Source organism: Haliotis asinina, chromosome 15, assembly GCF_037392515.1.
Source record: "Haliotis asinina isolate JCU_RB_2024 chromosome 15, JCU_Hal_asi_v2, whole genome shotgun sequence".
Classification (NCBI taxonomy): domain Eukaryota; kingdom Metazoa; phylum Mollusca; class Gastropoda; order Lepetellida; family Haliotidae; genus Haliotis; species Haliotis asinina.
Genome location: NC_090294.1, coordinates 16,785,444 through 16,807,874, shown reverse-complemented (window position 1 = coordinate 16,807,874; position 22,431 = coordinate 16,785,444). Strand labels below are relative to the sequence as shown.

The window sequence follows — 22,431 nt, the reverse complement described above, 5'->3', positions numbered from 1 at the left end:
CCATAAAATATTTTTGAGTATCCTCTTCTCTTGTGAACGCACAATTTAGATTTTAATTGCAGCCTTGCCAAATATTGAAATTAATACGCAAAAAAATGAACCGAAATGGAAACTTATTGAGAGATTATCTCTTTCGACTTTGATTGTAGCGAACACCTTGCGCGTCTTCATTTTTAAAGATATATGATCTCACATGTTAAAGGTCAAGCAACGATACATCAGCTTCAAAACATTGCAGATTTTGCATGAAGAATGAACTAAAAGTAATACAGTTTGAAGCACCCAAGGCATAGTCCTGGAACTAAATGGCTAAATAGCTGATGCCAACAGGAACAGACATATGACAGGTCAAAGTTAATTATTGCTGGATTTTTCCTTTTTGGTCCCTCCTAACAGAAGACCCATGTGTGGGTTGTCGTGGAATTGCCCATAAATTGTGAGTGCCATTTGCAGCCAGAAGAGCCATTGGTAATAGCTATGGTAAGGGGAGATAACTTACTGCTTGTGTCCTGCTTGGGCTGGCTACTTGGAGAAGTTGCCCAGTTAACTTTCATCTCCTGAAACAGAGAAAAACGTGTTAAGACTCGTCAGTAAAAACAAGCTTGGGATTGTGGCCATAATGTTCCTGCTATGCATAGAGTTTAAATGTGATGTGAGCGTCAGATATTGGCTTGCCTAATCTGCTTGCTGATATTCCACAAGCGGTGGCCGTGCCTCCAGATCGGGATGGCGATAGAGAAAGATGGGAGGCATGAGGATGAGTGCCACTCATGGGTACAATCACTTGTTCAAGTGCCAAATATAATGCACATTAGAAAAACATATTAGCCGTTGATTTCAGGGCACTGAGCACACAATAGCACATGCTTTAATCCTGGAATTGATTTCAAGAATATCATTCCCTGCTCAATTCAACATTTGTCACATATCAAAGTGAAGCATATTGCAAAATCTATAACTGTCTCAAGACTGAACAACTTGGAAGAAAGAAAATGGTTTTAGGAAGATTCCATCGAGACAAAAGCTAAACCAGAAATACCTTGATATAATCTTCACAATTTCAGTAATATTGATCAAGATATCAGACAGTTATTATCATTTTATTTCAGGCAAAAGTTACACGTTTTTATGTCCCATTATGTGATTTTTATACCATCAGAGTCATAAGGCTTACAGCGTTTCCACAAAGGATGTATTTTGCATTTCGGATGACTTCACTACGCAAATCAAACAAATGAACGTAAGCTAGAATTATCAAAATGAATAATTCATCCATTTTCGATAATCAAAAATGTCATAAAGTACTCATTGTGAACCAAATACCACACATCTGGTTCACCATTTAGAACAAGGACACATGCATACACATTAATATTGACCCAATGCTTCCAACAAACATGGCTGCTGGATGAACCTGATGCAACCTCCCTGTGGGAGACCTCACCAGATGACTAAAGACTGTGAAAACAATGTTACATAATATCTCTGGACCAGCTGGTGACATGTCACCTAGGCTATGGTGCTTAGTGTGTGTATATTAAGTATCAATGGTAGTATGTTGAAGTAACATCATTGCAAAATGGAGATCATCAGTTGGGTTCCAATTGTTTGTATACATCAGTGCTGTACTGCATGTTAGCCTGCTGATACCGAATAAGCCATGCTTATGTAACCAGCTTTTAACAGGTTGTTTCTCAAACAAATGTTGGGTGCTAGGAACCCATTTTGCTCTCACCCACAAAGATCCAGTTAGAAGAGGTCTTCAGTAACCCACCCTTCACCTTAAACATGAATTATGGGATCAAGTTCTCAGGTATGCAGACGCGGTTGCTAAATGTCATTGTATGTAATTATTGATGCTCATCATACCAGTCACTGGACTGTCTGGTCCAAACTCGATCATTTACAGGCCGATATCATATAGGTGGAACAGAGCTGACTGCAGTATAAACAAGATGGTTCTAGACAAATGGATGGTGGGGTAGCTGTGTTTGCTTGTCTCGCCAAAGACCCGGGTTCGATTCCCTAGATGGGTACAATGTGTGAAGCCCATTTCTTGTGTCCCCTGCTGTGATATTTCTGCAATATTGCTAAAAGCGGCGAAAAACCAAACTCACTTTCTCTATACAAACAAGAGGTTTTGGTAACTGCCTAGTGAGAGAGGATGAGTCGTCTTACTACAGACGAGGAAGTTCAACACATTACCTGCCGGATTCTTGGCATGTCTCAACACCAGCATACAGATCGATCTGTTTAACCATCAAATCAGGGGGACAATCTCTGACACACAGCTGTAAGTTTACAATTGAATAAATGTCCCTTCTACTGATCCCACTTGGGTAATGCCCATACCAAAATAAGCACCAATAATGCTACTTTGGGGGAAATCAAATTTGGGAAGTCAACAAAGGAAATAACGTGTCCAAGTTTCAAATTGCCTCCTCTAGTCCATAGTATTTGTTAATTATAACACAAATTCAATCTGCCATTATCTCCATGGACAAAATCGATAAACTCTGCGAGTAAAAAAGCACTGCCTTAGACGTGAATGTAGCACAGTGGACCAGCTCTTTGGGAGGCACCAATTATGACCACAAACTAACTCGGTTTGATCACTCCCTTATGGAAAATTTCCTCCATGCTAGACCTAAGGTCAAGTCATTTCCATTTTATCTGAAAAAATCAATTTTAAGTGGAGGCAATCATATATTTGTGGCCAACAAACAGTAGCCTAAGTCTTTGAGTTTTGTCCCCTGAATTTTGCCCCTTCGCATAGTTCCTACTGAAAATACACTAACAATTTTTTATACAAAGCAACATAATTTGTGGACAATTGATTTTGGTTCTGTTCGCAATCACTTCAATAAAGCTGTGTAATCGCAAGTCAGAGGCAGCGATGAGGTGCTTGGAGAGATTATCATAGAGCAATTACCCAACATGCCTCTGCTTTTAGAAATTGGAGCAGATTCCTCCAGAAATTGGAGCAGATTTTTCCACTTGGCTTTCGCAGGCAGTCAGCACCTCGTCTTGATGAGGTTACTTCCACAAATCTCCCATTCGTAATCAAATAAGCGATGACACTTGGTCGCTTTCTCTTCCACAATTCTCGGTCATAACGTACTCATTTGCCTCAGACCTGCATCGACCCAATCTTATGGCAAGCCTTGGAATTCTAAGCTACATCAAATGATTAGCTGTTGATCAAATACTTCACTAGCTCTTAATCTAATTCAAACAGTCTTCATGGTAGACATATCATTGGTGTTAAAAGCATGTTTTAACATATATAATTTGGAGTTGCATCTTTCAAAATGTGACCACTTTTTCTTTCTCTCACTCAATTTACTCTCTCCATCTCCCCCTCAACATGTTAACGAGTTGCATATCAAATATTTTGGATTTCAAACTTGAAGATGTTCTTGTACTCAATTTATACCATTTCGACAGACTTAATTCTCCATGTTCTTACCTTCTAAACTGAAACATCTCTCTTTCTCAAAACGTGTTATTGATTTGCATATCAAATATTTTGGATTTCAAACTTGAAAATGTTCTTGTACTTAATTTACACCATATTGACAGATTTAACTCTCCATGTTCTTACCTTCTAATTTGAAACTAATTTCAGCGGGGGACAAATCTATACACTGTTCAAAGGACTTCAGAACGTAACAGAAGATAACGATTAGGTTCCTAGAACATGGTGGTCAATATCAATTAATCATCATTATCTCTTGTGAACACACTTCCAAATGTCATATTATGTCAAAAGGCAGCGTACTGACATTATCAACAATGGCTGAAGCGCTTGATCTCCTAGAAGTCCACTAATCTAAAACAAATAGCAATTATCCATTTGGGCCATAGCTGATTACGGGATGAATTCTGACAGGGAACAATATGAACTATTATATCAAATTTCTCCACTGAAAATGCTCCTAATGACAAGCATTTATTAACACAACTATCCCATCGTTAACTGATGTAATCAAATAGGTAATTAGGCTATATTAGCCATTGAATGATTAGTACTACATTACTCTCAGTAACCACTTAGAATTCTAAACGTCTAATGGGTGGAGTTTGGATGAACAGTGCTTTGGACATTATGGGGTTTTTTTACATCAAAATCAAGGTCATTTTTGTCTGTTTGAGCATGTGTACATTTTGAGTGTCTTTTTTTCAATAATGTTTATGATTGAAATATTACAATTCAAGCAAATTTGTGAAATTCAAGTTTTTTGTTATTACCGAAGAAACATTTTCTTATGGTGATAAACTTAGTCTTTTCACGAAAGAGGGAGATTTTGTATTTTGTAAATTACAAGGTATACATGGATTTAAACTTTTCTCTTCCAAACCAAACAGACAGTCATTCCTAAATAAGATAATTCCTTTGTAACGAGTCCAACAGCTACTTTCCCATCATGAAGTTTTTTGATAAAATTAATACGTGCATGTATCATCAGATATCATTAAAACTCTCCCCAAGGACTTTATGTATTGATCAAGCAGAACATATCAAGCTTGAATGTGATCCAACAGTGTTTGCGTAGGTGATGGCCAAAAAAAATGGAGTTAAAGTTTGATCCTTCTGATGTGCGGCAGACAGTACATGTAAAATGTAATTCCCCTTTAAAGCAGAAAATATCATTCCAGACTTGAACAAGTTTCAGACGAGACAAAGAAAACCACCGAAGTGGATTATGCTATTCTTATCGCCCCGTGGGCCTTGGCTATATTGCAAACGATAATTTGATGGATCTTCGTGACCAGGGTTTGATTGAGAATGATAATCCTTTATAGGAGAACAAACATCCTATCATGACACAATGAACGCCTGACGTAGAAATTTAAACTGTGTGCATCAACATTGGTATTTGCTTCATTTGATTCGCCGAACTGAAAATCAACTTTGAAGACAATCGTTCTTACCCTTAATGATTAACCAACTGAAGATCTGAATAAATATGCTAAATGGGAGAAAGACATTTCTGATCAGTGCCAGGGAAAATGCTTTTACTGCTGGCATTAGGAATCTCTTGCAAAAACATTTGCCTTGGAAAAATAGCTTCATCTAACAGCCAACAGGAGACGTTTGGAAGATCTCTGATTCTCAACTACTTGAAATTCTCACGTGCCCACAACTGCTACATGCCGAGGGCCTCAAATAAGCGAACATCGGCCGTGTAAACCCCTTCGCCTGCACGATTGCCACACATGATACTTCCCAGCTCGATTTCCTCCAAATGTCCACTATTACAGGCCCGCAATGAGTAAACAAAGACTAGAAAAGGATTCGGCTGCAGTTGAAACGTATTAGAGACACGCTGGTCAATTAGCTAGCTTGTGTGGTCGACACAAAAAAAAAGCCATGTAGTATTTAGATCATGATTGAATTATTAACCTCCCAAGTGAAAAAATATGCCAGTTTCAAATAGCAATGCCAAAATAGCTATAATGAATATATTTGATGTGATATACCAAAATAAAACGCAGTTTTAATGCTTTCAAACAAATGGCCACATGATGCCTAAAGAGATTAAAAAGTAATGGTCCCAATGTGCTTTCAGCTTCTGAATTGCTAAGCATGAGACACAGAATTTGGGAGTGAGATAGATCTGGACTTTGTAACTGTTGAAAATTTCTTCTAAACCGCTGTTAAAGAGCTTGCTGATCAATAATGAGAGTCAAACAATTGCAACAACAGCATCAAAGATAGCGGCTGAATGGACACCAGGAAAGAGAACCAATCAAAAAGGACGTACAAGTCAATAATACATGTGATACAGGGCCCTTGTGAATAAGCAAAATAACGTTAGCAGTAAATGCAAAAATGAAACAGTCCCACTAGGCTCCCCACATGCACATAGACAATAGGAGCCCACTAATGTATCTTGGCAAATATGCATGGAGTGAATAATACATGGCCTTAACAATTGAGAAGTTATTACAGTGGAAAAATGTAAATTGTGACTTGCTGCCTTCGTCTAGAAGCAGGTGACCTTCAAAGGTATGGGTCCATACTCACATGATGCCTGGGACATCGAAGAGATATTCAGATATTCTCTATGCTGGGGAAGTGGGTAGGAAAATAATTTCTGATCATGCAATAATCTCATTTATAAGACATCCACTGTGACCGATTTGAACATAGAACATGAGGAATCGTGCCCAGTCACAAGGGAATCTAATGCTGTCCGATCCCACTCCAACTAATAGCTTCCTTCAACGACAATATTGACCATTTTCACTCTAACCTCTATTTCGAATGACTCCCACCAACATTCCAAAGTCATCAGTAATATACATATATTTGTCATCTTAGTAACATGATGAATATTTGGGTCCAACAAAATTTTTGGAAACCAACAAAGCCACAACCGGTTATTTTGTACCTACTTGCAAGGCTCTATGTAATCAGGTCCAAATGTGAAACATACATCAATGTCCGAGAGAAACATGTGAAATACATTTATTGAATGCTCTATTCTTGGAACAAGGTATAGAAAGCAAAATATACAAATTCAAAATGTCCATATACTTACTATTTTAAATACTTTTGTGAAGGGAATGAATGTGTGATCATTGCTTACTGCTTGATCAGCTATCTTGCAACTATTTGTGGTCAGATATTTTTGTACATTTGTCATCAATACAGATTAACTTCAACAAAAGTGGCATGGTATGCTTTAAACTGTAAACCTATTACTAAAGACATGTACGAAACCATAACCAAACCCAGTGAGATTATACGACTGTTTAAGGATGTATCTGCTGTGTAAACAAGGACAAGAATCTCAGGAAGTTTTGCATCCACCTTGTAAAATAACTCATTTCTCTACAGAAATGAAACCTTCAGCCAATTGATACAGTTTATCGATAAATGGCAAGCATATTGTCGATAAATATCTTGTTCTTGATCATGATTAATTCCAATGATTAAACGCTGATGTTAGAAGGTTATGGGCTTTGATGGATTGCAGTCATATGCCGATGTCAAAGAAACTGCAGACAAGAACATTACAAGAACAGAACAGAACAGAACAGAACAGAACAGAGCAAGGCATTCTCCCATTCAGATGACGACACATAAAACAAACTGGGAGTCCTACCTCCACAAAAAGCAACAAACGTGAAATTACAACAGAACCATTTATCAGCCTTCAAATACGTAACAGGTTCTGAATATTTCCCATAAAACTAGTACTGACTAATGATGGGCTGCTATTATGAGATATACCATTAATTGCGCCAGAGAGTATTTTCCTTTCTCGGAGACGAGCGAATAAATCGCACTCGGAGCAATAGAAGCAAAGGAATATCACATCACAGATCAATGCAACCAGGAAAGCTTCCATCACACTTTTAATTGTCAGTGTCATCTTCATCACCCATGATAGATCATATTCTCCAATATATGGGCAAAGAATTTCCATCAGACGTGGAAGTGGGCTCCTCATGTTGGTTGCCATGATACTGTAACAGGATTTGGGCTTCAATACTGTGTGACATTTCGATGTTTGTGCACTTGACGACACTGTATGCAAACTAAATGTGACAATTTGGGTACCATTATCAAGACTTTTAAACCACTTTTGCCACATTTGACAAACAACAATAACAATACAGGAATATTGCTACAATTTGACCAAGTGGTGTTTCTTGAATTGAAACAGATTTTCTGAAAAAGATGTTTGGTATGCTTGATAAACATTGTCAAAATCTGACCAAGTGGTGTTACTTGAGTGAAACAGATTTTCTGAAAAAGATTTTTAGCATGCAAGATGTGTTCTTAGATCAAATTTTAATCAAATATTGACCTGAAAGTCAAACATACAACAGATGTATTGTGAACCAAATCTGCAAACAAGCAGTACAGATTGGATGCAAATTCAATTCAAAACCATCCCTTTTTCATAAATATTTCTTTGACAGCTGGAAATTTGAACTGGGATCACATCAAGAGGCACATGTAAGATTTGCCGGTCTATTTGGCACATAATGTAGTCTTAATTCATTTATAAGGGACCTGTCAAGAATTCATGATTAAAAACCTTCAGTAATAATAGCAGCATTTGGAACATCGGGTATTTCATAGCCTCAAATAGCAACTACTTCAATACCAGCCTTCTGCCGTGTTACCATAATGTTTAATTATTCATCCTGAAATCATAAGTAACATTGCATTGAGCTGTGCCAAGTTCATGCAAGCATATTGTGTTCTTGCAGTACAAATGGATCTCTGGACAAAGGAATGTGCTTCATATTTCATCAGTACGTTATGGTACACATAAAAAGTACATTTGACAATCTTAAACTGCCAAGCTCTAAGCCCGGAATCGGAGGCAGTATTGATTTCATTCCTTTCATTGGATATCAATACAACTTAGAGAGTCCCTAACCAGATACAATTCAAAATATCCCATGCATTCCACACCGATATTCAAATCACATTTTGACAGTATCTCAAACCTTGAAACAAATTTCTTCACAATCAAGTTAAGTCTTGAAATAAATATATTTTCTGTTTACGAAAATCCTATTTTAAAATGAAACTTCTCCAAAACCATTTTGAAGAAATGAATGAGTACGATAGAAACATCCAGCCTGCCTGAAGAGAGATTAACCAATCAATGATAGATAAAAATGAATGTACGCTGTGTGAAGACTTCAGCCATGCCTGAAATACACAGAGAACCAGAGTGATGAATAGACCAATGGTGTGTAAAATGACATGAATAATCTAGCGTATGTGATTGAATGTTGGCATCCTGGGGAGTGATGCTGGACCCCTAGTGGCAGGTCAACCTTGACTCTTGTGCCAACTGTCTCCAGAGTATTGGATGACACGTAAAAAGAGATTTAACTGTCAAATATCAGAAAATTGTTCTATTGTCCCTTCGATCAGGAAGAAGTGTTAATCCGAAATGCTAAGGACATTTGGCTCCTCTTGGGTGAAGGCTGGTGGAAGATGATTAGGATAATTGTCCCCATGAGGTCAAGTGTCCAGTAAGAAAGGACGACGATTGTCCCATTTGACACAGCCCATTTTGGAGTCTCTCTCATTATTAATCAGTTTAGACAAAGAAATTGATGCCCTTGTTCATCACAGAATCCTTACAATTCTCTCCCTTTGACAAAAAGGAATGAAGGTCAAGCTTTCACAGGTCTGCACAGTGTCCCCAAATGAAAGTAAACGAATGGGTCTTAACAGAGGCTGGAAAATATCATTAAAAGTCCTGAACAGTTATTGAAGTCATACAGGATAAACACAGACATGTACAATTGCCCTGTACCATGAAAGAAAAGAATAAGCTACATAGAAGACTTTATGGACAACTCATTATCTTAGAGTTGGCCACTTCAATAGAATATATAAACAGAGTCTGTTGTCTCCGATCCTGTAGTTCCATTGTCGGAGCATTTCTATAGCTATCAAAAGCACTACATGAACCCAACATTTACAGTGAATGGCTATTGGGCAGTAATACGTCTCCTTAATCTTCACTCACCAACAACACCATAGGTCAAACTAGGAAGAAGTGTTGGATAAAAACACGTATCAGTAATTTCATACATGTGACAATGGCTATCTCGTATACCACAACAGTGGACACTTGAGTACCATTAAGGAAGGAAGGAAAGGATATGGATTTTCAAAAACACAGCTATTGCATGAATGTGGCAATCCAATCGTCATCAGATGCATCACAGGAAGACAGGATTATTTAACTCTCTGTTTGGCTTGGTATTGAATACATTACCATGAAGACACAAATGGAGGCCTCAGTCAACACGCAGCCAGAATTCCATTAGGCTACTGACTCAGTTCTCATGCCTCGATGCAACCACAATGAATGACCAAACACACGTTTTCAAACCTTTCAGTTTGTCATAAAACCAATGGCAGACTGAAATCCTGAAAATTAGTTAAGGATGCAATCAGATGTAATCGTAAATGTTTTCATAAAAAGGAGCATTTCTGTAACCTTTCAAGTGTTATAGACAGGGGTGGATATTTCTATATCATATGGGAAACATCAAAAGTTAGTGACGATTAAATATTTACATGTGAGTAATTCTTTTTAGTCCTTCATCTTGATAGGAAATTGGTCTTCAAGCACGACTTACTTTTATCCAAAGGACTATGATTCTGATCAAATTTTACCACTAACTGACTTGTCCTCAAGAAAACTTCATTGATACACTGGTGTAACTTATTTATCCAAAGAAAAAACGATTACATAATGCATCATTTCATGCAACAAGATATCAACTTAGCTGAAAACAGTATCCACAAAGTGCACCAGTTGTTACTTTTCAATAGTGAGCCAATACAAATGAATGATTTTTGGTCAGTTGGCAATATTCCACCCAGATCACAGCAGTCTGCATACAAAAGAATCTGATAAAGCCAATTATCAGTTGATAACATGAAAACCAAACCTTGCTTTGGGAATAAACATAACAATGACACATACTACTATCAGACTAAAAGAACACCCTATTATTTCACATAAATGTAGTTAATCTATCACTGCACAGGATTACCCATGGTAATAAGTTTTCTTGAACTTCTTTTGAGTAGTACATAATTAACCAGATTACACGTAATAACCTTCCTATCCTCAGTTCAGATGGCTATTATGACAAGCTTTGGTACTAGGTGGCAATTTGGTACCAGAATCCCCATGGGAGCCCATGTTCAGAAAGATGATGAAGGAATACCTGGTGAGAATCCTAACCGATAATCAACTTGCTGAGCATTGCATAAAAAAATGCTGTTATGACAGATCAGGCAAATCTGGACTATGCCAGTTCCAATTCAACAACCCCCAGGGGAGTAAAAACAATGGATGCGAGGTTTTAACGACCTGGAACTACAGGAATTTGATGTGACAATGCAGAAGATTTACGACTCGAAGACATTATGAGAACTGTCCTCTTACACTCTACCACACCCCCTTACGACCAGGATCAAAAACATTGGAGAAGTTGACCTACAATGATGTCCGTCTCCTGGGCATGGCCATGGAACAACAAAGTCTGGGAAGAGAACAATAAAGATATTATCTCTCAATATTGGGGACGCTCTCTTAAGCAATCCTTAAAACCATAGCAAAGATGCTCTTGCCATAACTCCCATGGGAAGCAGACACAAAAATCCAATTGCATTATCTGGCTAAGTCTCTCGCTTTCATCACTGTCTAGGTAAAGGAGACCAAGTCAAACTGCAAACTCTTTTCATGCCATTGGCTTCATCATAATTCAAGCAAGCGCCCACTTCATCAAAGAGGGAAGCAAGGCGTGAAATGGCAAATTTACAGCATTTAATCATTCACTGGCAGTTTGAGCTTCCAGTGTTGGTGGGCGAAGAGGCAAAGCACATTAGATGACGGACATAGGACACTGAAGCAGCTATGTCTGAAAGGCCTGCCTCCAAGGAACTGAAGGTGAAGTAAGGATGTCCAAAGGGCGTTCAGGTGCTACAGATCTCATATGTAGGTCTCAACCATCTTAAATTGATTCCCTAAGTAGCTGTGGAGGTGTATATCTTTGTGTATGTCTGACCCACAATATATCGTGTCCCATCAGGAAGATTCAAGCCTATTATCTGCCAACATATATCAAGGTGAAAGGGACAAGAAGAAAAACTATGGTTCTGGCCACGATGTAATAACGAGTCTTGTCACCTAGTGAACATTAAGGTTAAAGCAAAGCAACATGTATCTGTCTGTCAAATGAGTGAGGACATTGGCCACCAAGAATTGCCAAGCAAGATCCTGTTTGGCTTTAATCAGAGATTTCTGTGAGACAGACACACATCCCCCTTCAGTCTATAAAAGATTGTGTAGATTGAGATAGGCTGCAGTCACTGTGCCTCAACCATGGGATGAGCCGAGCAAATTGGAAGAAATTACTTTTAGTAGTGCTTCCACCCATCTTTGAGCCAAGCCTCTAGTGGCAGACGGCTCCTGCCTAAAAATGTCCACAGGCAATGTTGTGTAATCTTCACACTCCAGTTCTCATTAAGTCAAGCCTGCTATTGTTCTTCAAATCAAGGGCTTTAAAAGAACGGGATCAGGCCCTCTTGCCAACTTCCTTCATGTCAGGCCAAAAGATAATACTCAAATCAAATCAAAACGTGACACTCTTGAGCAAAACCAATAAACTGAACGGGAAATTCAATCAGAATTTCGTCTTGTACTGCTACACCTCGTGAATGTCAAACTATATATGGTATGTTTTTTGACAGGGAATGACTCTATGATTGAATATGTATCCTGATATTATTGTGAACTTTCATGCACTTTCCTCAATTCCCCATTTCAACAGAAATGTCTTAGAGCATACAATTTTTTTCTTCAGACAATTTCTTCAAGTTCTGACACTTCCTAAATTCTGTTCTCTGTCGATTTCCATGCCTGTCTAACACCAAACTCTGACTAGCGTCTCAGAAGATAATGTGCACAGCAACAATGGCTAATGCAACTTTGATACACTGGACCAGGTAATTTGATTAGCCGTGAATGCATCCATAAAGATATTACCAACTCGTGGATATCAGCACTTGTAATAAATTCATGAATGCAAAACCCTGGGGTGATGTTTATGATATTAATCAAGAACTGGACCTTCCGTAGGGACCTCCTGCTTCTGACAAGTGGCTTTGAGTCAGCCCTTTTCATCATACATGGTCAAACTGGCTCATCAAACTGCAGCTATGGAATTAGCTACTCTTCCTGGTTTTTGGCTATAATCAATATAAAAGCAAGGTCAATTTTTGCATGAGCAGTTTGCATTTTGAGTATTTATTTGGATATTATCGAAACGGAAATATCAGTACCATAGAGAACAGCCTTTTCTTGACTAGAGTAACCATCACAAGCAGCAGATAAAGCTAAAACAGAATTCGAAATGACATCTTGAAACCTATAAATCTTGACACCCACATCAACAACAACATCAGGCCATTGCTACTGTGTTTACATGGCACATCTTTCAAATCTGTATAGAAAGAGGACTGATGGTCAGTTCACATGTCATGACGTCAAAGATGATATGGAAATGACACAGACTTAGACTAAGGGTTGACAATGAAAACATTCCAATAATCGTGTGACCTTCACTCTTTTATTCTCCTAATGGTGCTGAGAGCCTAGGACCTAAGTCCAAACATGGTTTTAGAAGCACCTTCACACAGCCAGTTTATAGAGTAATGGATAATAGCATTGGAAACAGTATCTTAAATCAACAGTGAAAACACAATTAGATTCTCCAATCTAAGGTAGACATCCACCTTTCCCAGGCACCTGCCACCAACGTGGAATAGTAACAACATCAAATAGACATTTCCACTAAAATCAGCAAATAAATCTCAAGTGCTGTCAGAGGTTGAAACCAGCTTAAGGACATGATTGAAAAGCATCTATCCAAGAGGCCCACTCCCTTGTCGAAGTGGTCTAGCCTGACATTCTACTAATGCACCTTGAGTGATCTAAAGGCTGATCATTGATTCTACCTGCAAGTTTCAAAGCATTCGTTTTCAATTACACTTTTGTTTGGTTATGTCATGCTCTTCATTACCAATAAAATCTAGGGTTATCCTGGTTTTCTAACATGTATGTTCCTACGCAAGATCCTGAAGATCTGAAATGAGAAGCAGTTTGATCCAAGGTCACCATCCTCAAAATCACCCACCAAAGCAGATCAGGTCGGCCTGCCATGTGAATCAGACAGACATGGTTTCATGCACTGCTTGTTCTTGGTGTGACTTCACATACTTAGTCTGCAGAACTTCTGTCAGATCAGTTGAGTATTTGGAAATGTCAAAATCTCTTTACTGGAAAAGTTGTGTAGCATGGCTTGTTGTGCTTAATGGGTCAAAATTGAACTGAAGGAATTGTGTGTGTGGCCATGAACTAATTCACCTCCAATGTTTTAATCCAGTAAGGAGGTGATTTTATCAACTACAGGATTAGAGGAAATCGAGTTCATAAAAATTGTATGTAAAACAATAACACAGAGGACTGCACACATCCTTTAACAAATACTGTTCAACAGTGGTTGTCACAAGTGGATGCATCTAAAAGTGAAAGGACTAAGGCATATAATTAGGTAATAAAAAAATCAATACACTTGAAAATGTGTCATACTGAATGTATGTAACTTGTGTAAATATTAATGTAGTATCTTTGCACTTGCTTGGGTAATACAAGAATTCTGACCCCCATAAATTCTGCATTTCCTACATTCTTGTGTAATAATCTCTGTATATGTCAAAGACTGCAGTAAGGAGTGAGTGAATGAGTTTAGTTTTATGCCACACTCAGCAATACCAGCTGCATTCTGTAAATATGAGACTCTTGACCAGGCAATCTAGTGATCAACAGCATGACCATCGGCTTGCACAGTTGGGAACCAATGACATGCGTCAGCGACCCTGATCACCCGATCCCGTCACTCGCTGCCAACGACAAGCATGGTCACCTTTTATGGCAAGCATGGGCTGCTAAAGGCCTATTCTACCTAAGACCTTCACTAGTCAACTGCAGTAAGTGGAACCCGAAACAGGTGTTGAGGCACTGAATGTCCTTGACCTTTTGAAAACTGATACATGACATTTATGCATGGAAAAAGCACTTTTCTTTAATTTCTTGATTACATTTGGTTTGTTTGGTGTGCAAATAAATTCCTGTGAGAAAGAATTGATTTATTTTGAAGTTAAAAAAAAAATGGAGAACAAATGCTATTATGTCATGACAGTAAAGCTTTAAGTTTTTCTAATATCCTAGTCACTGTCAAACAAAGCCATTTTCCACTTGACTCAACGGAATCTTACTGTATCAATAATAGTAAAACATTATGATGAAAAAATTAATGAAATACAATTCTCAAGATCAATGGGCCACTCACTCTACAGGAGAATCGAGTCATCTAATCAATAGTTTAACATCACTGCATGGTTGCAGCACGTTGCGTTCTCTCCACACTGGTCTGTGTTCAAGTCCTGGAATATCCTTTGTCATGGAAGCTACACTGACTGTTTCCATAAATTTTCCATTTCATTACAGATTCAAAATTCCTCACACACAAAGACCATGTACAGAAGAAAGCTTTTCGTGCCGGACTGGTAACATTTCAATGGCATCAGGCAAGTACTATTATCAACCTGAGCCGATTATTACAGGCAGTGCAATCAACCTTTAAGATACAAGAACCCCAAAGCAGCTGAAATTACAGATAATAGAATCCATAAGTAGATTACAGTTAATTGATAAACAGTGATGTGATATGATGCTTATTTAGCTAGCAGAGCAACTGAGAGTAACCTCCGTGGAATAGGTCAGGAGATGGTGTCTTAACTCTTCTTACCAACACAAAAAGGTGGGAATCGCCTAAATAACATCCACATGCACGCCTAGGTGCAGTCCATACAGCCCATTATGGGATTCCTCAAATACAAAGGAAATTTCCGTGTTGCTTTTTGTGCAAGAGATCCAGCATGCTTTTTCATTGGGTAATCAATTTGGTGGAATCAATACAGACAAGCAGTTCAATATCCGCCCGGTGAGCATGTGCTGTTGTACGACGACGACCTGAGCGCATCTCTCTGTTGCGTCAAGTGCTCCAATTCTATGTCACTGCATTGTATGCTTGATCGGGATTTTCCTCCGAAGACATTAAAACAAAGCATCCATCAAAGGCAATTCCTCAACCTCTATACAGTAGTTCTTGGTCAATGGACCAGCGTTTTTTAGTTAAGTTTTTTTTTCTTATGTTGTTCTTAGTTTTTCAAGGGCACCTGATCCAGATAATCTTTACTTTCATCTCCATTTATTTCTCCATGAGTTAATAGGCAAAAAACACCTCCTGAACCTCACAGGTGTTAATCATTCAGTCCGCTGGCTTGGCCACCAACACAGTTGCATGCCTTTCCCATCCTAACCTAATTCCACTGAATTTTCCTCCCTGGAGGACAAAATCCAAAGGCCCCATGGATTATTTATGGACCTTCAAATCACCCTAAATGAAACTGAATCGAAAATGCTCTCTAGAATGCTCTCTAGAATTAAAGTCAAAATGTTTTGAAGGCAGCGATTTCTGAGTCTGAATAACACAACCGTTTCATGAGTAGAGGCAACAAGTTGTGTAGTATTATGACATAATAACAACTACATCCTTTTGAATATTTTCGGTAAACACAAGCACCTGGTATAATCTATGAGGCTATTTTACATGAAGACTGTCAGAACAAAAAATTAATCCTGAATTACAAAATTTTTTTTCACCCACCACCGACACCAGTTAATAGGGAAAATCAGCGAAATGGATGTAATTTAATGGCTTCTTCGGCCACGACAAAGTCTGCCCCGATTACTGTCACACAAAGCTTCCCTGTCAACAAAGATTCCATGGGAGGTTATTACTTCTCGTCATTTTCACATCGCCCAAACAGGTCACAGATCATACCACTTAAGAAACCAGCTTTTAACCTTTTGAAACGACTCTCAGCTAAAATGGCTGACGAGATTGTGGCCTCTGGATGCAGGCAGCTGGGGATGCAAACCTTCCTATTATGACTATGAGGAACACAACCACTTGGCTTTATCTCATTTGTCAGGGAATACAAGGTGAAAACGTGGCTTTCAAAGGTCATGCAGAACTATCCAGGTAATATACACAGCAGAAACAAAGCTGATCTTGAAGGTTAATTGGTTCTGTAACAAGGAATTATATAACAACATGGCATTAATGACAAACCTTGGTCCTGCTTTTCACCGTTATTTACAAATCTTGAGTCCATGTTTTCAGATCTATCTTTAGCAATACTTATAACACTCTGAATTTGTAAATGTTTATCAGCTCTATTAACCTTTGTGTATCAAGGATTTATTATGTGTATAGATTTAATTAGTTTCCATTGAAATCAGGCAGAGGTCCTATAATCGGTGTCAAACTGCCTTAAAGTGAACGGATCAAACTGACCAGATGAAAAGTGTCATTGTTATGGATTTGATAAGTCTATGTATATCTTTGTAAGGACAAGTGGGAAAACTTTTTCAAAGGAATATTTATACATATATTATTATAAGTTCCAGTTGACAGAACATTTTAGTTTCTATCACCAATTGTATTTCTTCTGTAAACAACACAGTTTAAGTTCACAGAACAAGTTCTGTCCATGAAAGAAAATACACGGAACCAGAAAATGGTCAATTCCAGATCAACACCTCCAGGGCAGATTGACCTCCATCAGATCTCATTGTCCAGATTTGGGGCCAGACTGTTCTATTTAGAATCTCTGACTCTGGCTATTTTAGAAAGACTACCTTGCTGTGAGTGATCATTAATGAACAGTTCATATGCGACAATGCATAATTCTATCATTCATAAACACACATCACACCGTCACAATTATCCTGACCAAGCTGTTCTCGTCTGGAACCTACAAACTCCACACACTGCATGTGACCATGTGGTTGTTGTCTGGAGCTTACGAACTCCACATATTGCATGTCTACAGGACATAATATTCTACCACATTACAAAGTCTAGCCGAACAAGACAATGGTGCCATATGACCCCAATCCCGGCAATATCAGAAATAGATAGCACTGACTGGGACACCTTCCGCTACAACAAAACAACTTGTACCCTTCTGCATGCAAGATCCATAAATGTTTAAAGAACAATATATGATGCTTGGAGCTCAATTAACACATCCGACCAGTTTGAGGCTCAATGGCTAGCTTACGCTTGTATCATTTCATGACACTAGTATTAACAATACTGTATTTTTTTTCTACTGCAGCAATAACTTATTTGGTCATAATTTTTGTTGAAGACTATCAAATAATCTCCTTTTTAAGCTGTTCTGGTTTCACTTCTTAAAGCAATTATCAATTATGCAGTCACGCAAATGACACTGTTGCTATCTGATAAATGAGAAACTGCAAGTAAACAGATGAGTATTTTAGAACTCACTGATGGTAAAATGAGCCCTTGTTCTTTCAACCATTTGATGGCACATGTGTATGTGTTTTCACATTAATGGGTTTCCAAACAAGTGTAACCAAAAGATAACAAAAAATGTCAGGGTTATGATGAAATAACAGAACCCTGGTTCCAGTGCAAGTGAGAGTGTTACTACCTTCACAAAAACTATTTCTGCCTTGTTTTGAATTCAGACTGGTGACTACAAACTAATCTGATATTCAATATATGTGGGGGGGGGGAAAGAATCCTGTGGGTCCTTTTCCAAAATGTACTATCAAATTCCACTACCACAGTACTATCATTTTTTTTCACTTCCTGATTTTTTTTTTCTGAAACCTAACTCAGGTGCAGTCTGTGCCTAAGACATTTACTACCCAACCTGTCACTTTGAGCGAAGTGAATCGGCTTCCTGTAAAACTTATCTGAGATAAATTTTAGTACATTTTGCAACATTGTTGTGGAGAGATTTTCCAGGGACAAATTTAGCATTAACAGGACTTAGGAATAACATGCTGTGGACACACAATTATTTTTGTCAAAGTTGTTACAGAATCCACGAAACAGTCTTCAGCATGAAGAACAGTTTGCCACAAGACTGATGTCTCCATGTACTACCTGACACACAATAACATAAAATCAAACTGCTACTTCAAAGTCAAACAAGTCACTTCCTCATGGAATGAGAGATGTATGGGTTTTTGCCACTTTAAACGACTTTCCTGAAATATCACAACATCAAATCCAGGGGAACCAGAAATGGGCATCACACACTGTGGCAATGAGGAATTAACCCTGGGTCTTTCTCTGGACGGATGACACATCAACTATAAGGCTACCACTCCACCTTGCCTTGTCATAGATATTTACAACCCAAGATGAATCACTGGAAACAAAAAGTTTGAGGACACTCAAAGACAAATATCTCATGTTTTTCATCCCATAAGTCACAGTAACTTCATCTTCAATTCACTTCTCTATCCTTACTATAATAAGGCACTGAAATGTTAAAATGTCATGGCTCAATATCTACCTTGAGCTGACGCTATTGATCCTATCTCCATATGTGATTTATAAATCCTGGGTTCTAGATTTTAGATCGATGGAATCAAAACTAATTGAAAGAGTCTCTTAAACATATCAAAGATGTCTCAAGGCTTCTTAATTCTTTTAAGACATTTTGGTTTCTTTGACACACAACCCTGCAGTGTGCAGACTGGATGAGTCTCAGGTTATCGTACATCATTGTTGTCCATACTGTCTGAACTATATCAAGGTACAAGCTCTGCTATGACATGCTCGTTCAACGCAGAATCTATCCTTGCCTCTTCCATCATGTTTTTTTCTTTTCTGAGTCCCGATTTGACAAGACCTACAAAAATAGTCTGATCATTGGCAGCAGTGTCATGGACCCATTCTTCTTCTACTGAGGTTATTATATTTCTCATCTTGACAAGACCAAGGAAAGTATGGGGCACAACCTTGCCATGAAATCAGACGAATGAGGATTCGTTAGAAGGTTCAAAGACCTTGGCAGCCATTTGATCTCGATGGTGGGCCTTTTCCCCATCACGTCCACCAATGCAGATTGCAGATGAGGCAAGCCTGATGGCCATTCATTGGAGTGTCCAGAGTCGCAATGATGTCTCCTCTACCTACAGGGTGGCATCTCCTCCATCAAATGGGTCCCAATGTCACAGTTCAGACCTCAAGATGCTCCTGGTCCAGCTCGAGTGATGGGACCCGGTCCGGCCTCCAACACCAGCCTATTACCTAGTTTGATTGCCCACCAGGGTCCATTTGTTCGCCTATTGAGGCATCTGCTCAAAATAAACCCCATCAGCATGAAAAAGCACATCTCAATTGTGTGAAGGGAATCAACCCAATTTTCTAACTTTGAGATAGTTTCATCAGTGTTGCATTAGCTCGGAAACGGGAAGGGAAAAAAAATCAATGAGACGGTCTGCTTGTAACAACAAACCCAGGAGCATCCAGAACGAAGGAAATTGTGTTACCTGCTTTAGTTGGGGGGGAAAATTGCAGGAAATTTGAAATCGGACTTTTAAAAGAGTGTATTACTAAGCACTGGTTGACAAGGTGGATAAAACATCACTTGGGTCTACAGTAACAGGAGGCATTGATGTATTCATTAAAGCCATCTCTCCCGAAGCAGGAGGGAATTCAATTAGTACTGCAGTACAAACTCCTAGCTCCTTGATGAACCTAACCCCAATCCAGACAGTGAATATTTCATAGAACTCTTGTTCCTTACGATGGTCCTTGGAGGTGACAAATTATTGACTGATGACTGTGATCATGCCATGATGCAATGATGCTACTATCCAATTACTGATGGTGTCCTGACAGCTAGAAAAACAATACCAGAGCTGTCAAACAGAGTCGCATACACTTCATGTGCAAATATTTATCATTAAGGACTTTGGGTAATCAAGCTAAGGTAATCAGGCAAATGTAGACATCGCTACCTCATTGCTATCTAATTGAAGAAGGAGGGAGAAATTATAGGGCTATGGAAATCAATTTGAACAACACTCCAGGATATTTTTAGTCCAACTGTAGATATACAAGTCGATATTACCTCGGTTCAAATCAAATATATGCGACTGAAAAAAGAAGTACATACATGAGTTGATATTATCATTGTTCAAATCAAATTTGAGAGATATAAAAAAGTTCCTCATCCAAAATGATGTAAAATTATACTTTTGTTTGGAGAAAATATATCATTATCAATTTAACATTTGGAAAATATACCTGATTTTAGTTACTGAACTGTGAATCCTGAATTTGTCATTTTGAAAAGTCTGCTTTAACTGGATATCAAATCATTGGCTTGGAAGAAATGAAAGTAGTATGCATGTGTCTAAGTTGGTATAAATTACATAAATAATGTATGACAGAAAGTGATACAACTTATACTCTCCTGCATGAGTAATGAGTAAATGTTGCTTTAGTGAGTGAATTTAGCTTTACAGCTCATTAAGGAACATTCCAGCATTACCATGGCAGGGGACATCAGGAATGGGCTTCATGCACTCAACCCATGAAAGGAACTGAACCCGGGTTTTCGTTGTGACAAGTGAACGCTTTAACCACTAGGCTACCCCACAGCACCATATGTTGCTTCAAGTCGCATGAGCAGTGACGTAGCATTTAGCAGTGATCTCCTGCATGAATAAGCCATCACATAAACTGATTCATCAAGTATTTCTCCCATAAAGGTATCTGATTTTAATAATTTTTCAGATCCATGTACTCAGACCATTCAAAGAAAGGAGTGAAAGTATTTATGTCTCTGGTCAGAATATAATAATTTTACTCCAGATGTGGATGAGGATCAAGTAATGTTCTTCTTGTGAATCAGTGATCTGTATTAATTGAAAACAACGACCGCAAATAGGCTTCGCATATCACACCAAAGTGAGGAATCAAACCAGTGATGAAAGTGTGACAAGCGAATACTTTAAAAACTACTTTTACAAACCATCTATGCAGAGAACTATCTCTAACATAATGTAAGAAGTTGGAACAAAAGTTATCTTACCTATTTCAACAATAGAACAAAATGCCAAGCAATAAAATTTGAAACATCCACAAATAGAGACCCAGAGGATGGAAAATAATCAGGCTCAAATATATGATTCTGTTGAACACAGACAGCTGAACAGTGATGAAACTGAAGCGAATGGACCATTGAAAAACAGCGATGACACAGGAACTTCGCATAAAGTTTAATCTGTGTTGAAGATATATGAATGAACGACGACACCCCATCACATAATCAGGTGAGCTAAATCAACAACTTTTTACAGGATCTTCTGAAGCAAGATAATAATCAATACAACAAGGAATACATAACTACTGATTCAACCATAATGAGCCATCAGGAAATAAGTTCTTAGTCGCTTTATTGATATAATGAATAACAGAGGTAAATAAATCTATCTTTAAAAATGTAATATAGAATGTAATCGTTGATGATCAAACCTTCCAACAGACTCTTTCCATTAAATACCTGGTTACATTTAAGCTGAGCTCCATTATATTTGATCCAATCACACATGCTTACAATGAGGCAACGTAAAGCTGTCATTCGTCATGTAGGCAAAGCACATCAAAGACAGAAACGTCTTGGAAGCTTTTACTGTGCGAAACTCCTGCAACACGAGTCCTTCAAACCTCCCCATCCAAACATTTTGCTGTGAGACAAAATACACATTCATTACAGGCTACTTGAGCCTTTGTTTACAGTACCGAGCTTAAGGTGTAAGAAAATCAACAATCTTAATGTCAGATACTTTTAGTACTTTCCTTCGACATATTTAGCGATAAAACAGGCTTTGTTTACCTGGGTTTTTTTAATAACAGTTCTTGGAAACCATGCAATGGCCGACCCATCAGGAAGCGACC

At 38.3% G+C, this 22,431-nt stretch overlaps 1 protein-coding gene across 14 annotated transcripts in view; it reads right to left on the bottom strand.

The window, feature by feature from the left end:
- The window catches only part of LOC137265983 (nucleolysin TIAR-like), a 202,271-nt gene that overhangs the window by 69,838 nt on the left and 110,002 nt on the right, over positions 1-22,431 (bottom strand). For all 14 annotated transcript variants that reach the window (XM_067801475.1, XM_067801473.1, XM_067801471.1 and 11 more), the window contains one exon: positions 500-557. In XM_067801475.1, the coding sequence (XP_067657576.1) occupies positions 500-557 (58 nt within the window). The remainder of the gene's footprint in view (positions 1-499; positions 558-22,431) is intronic.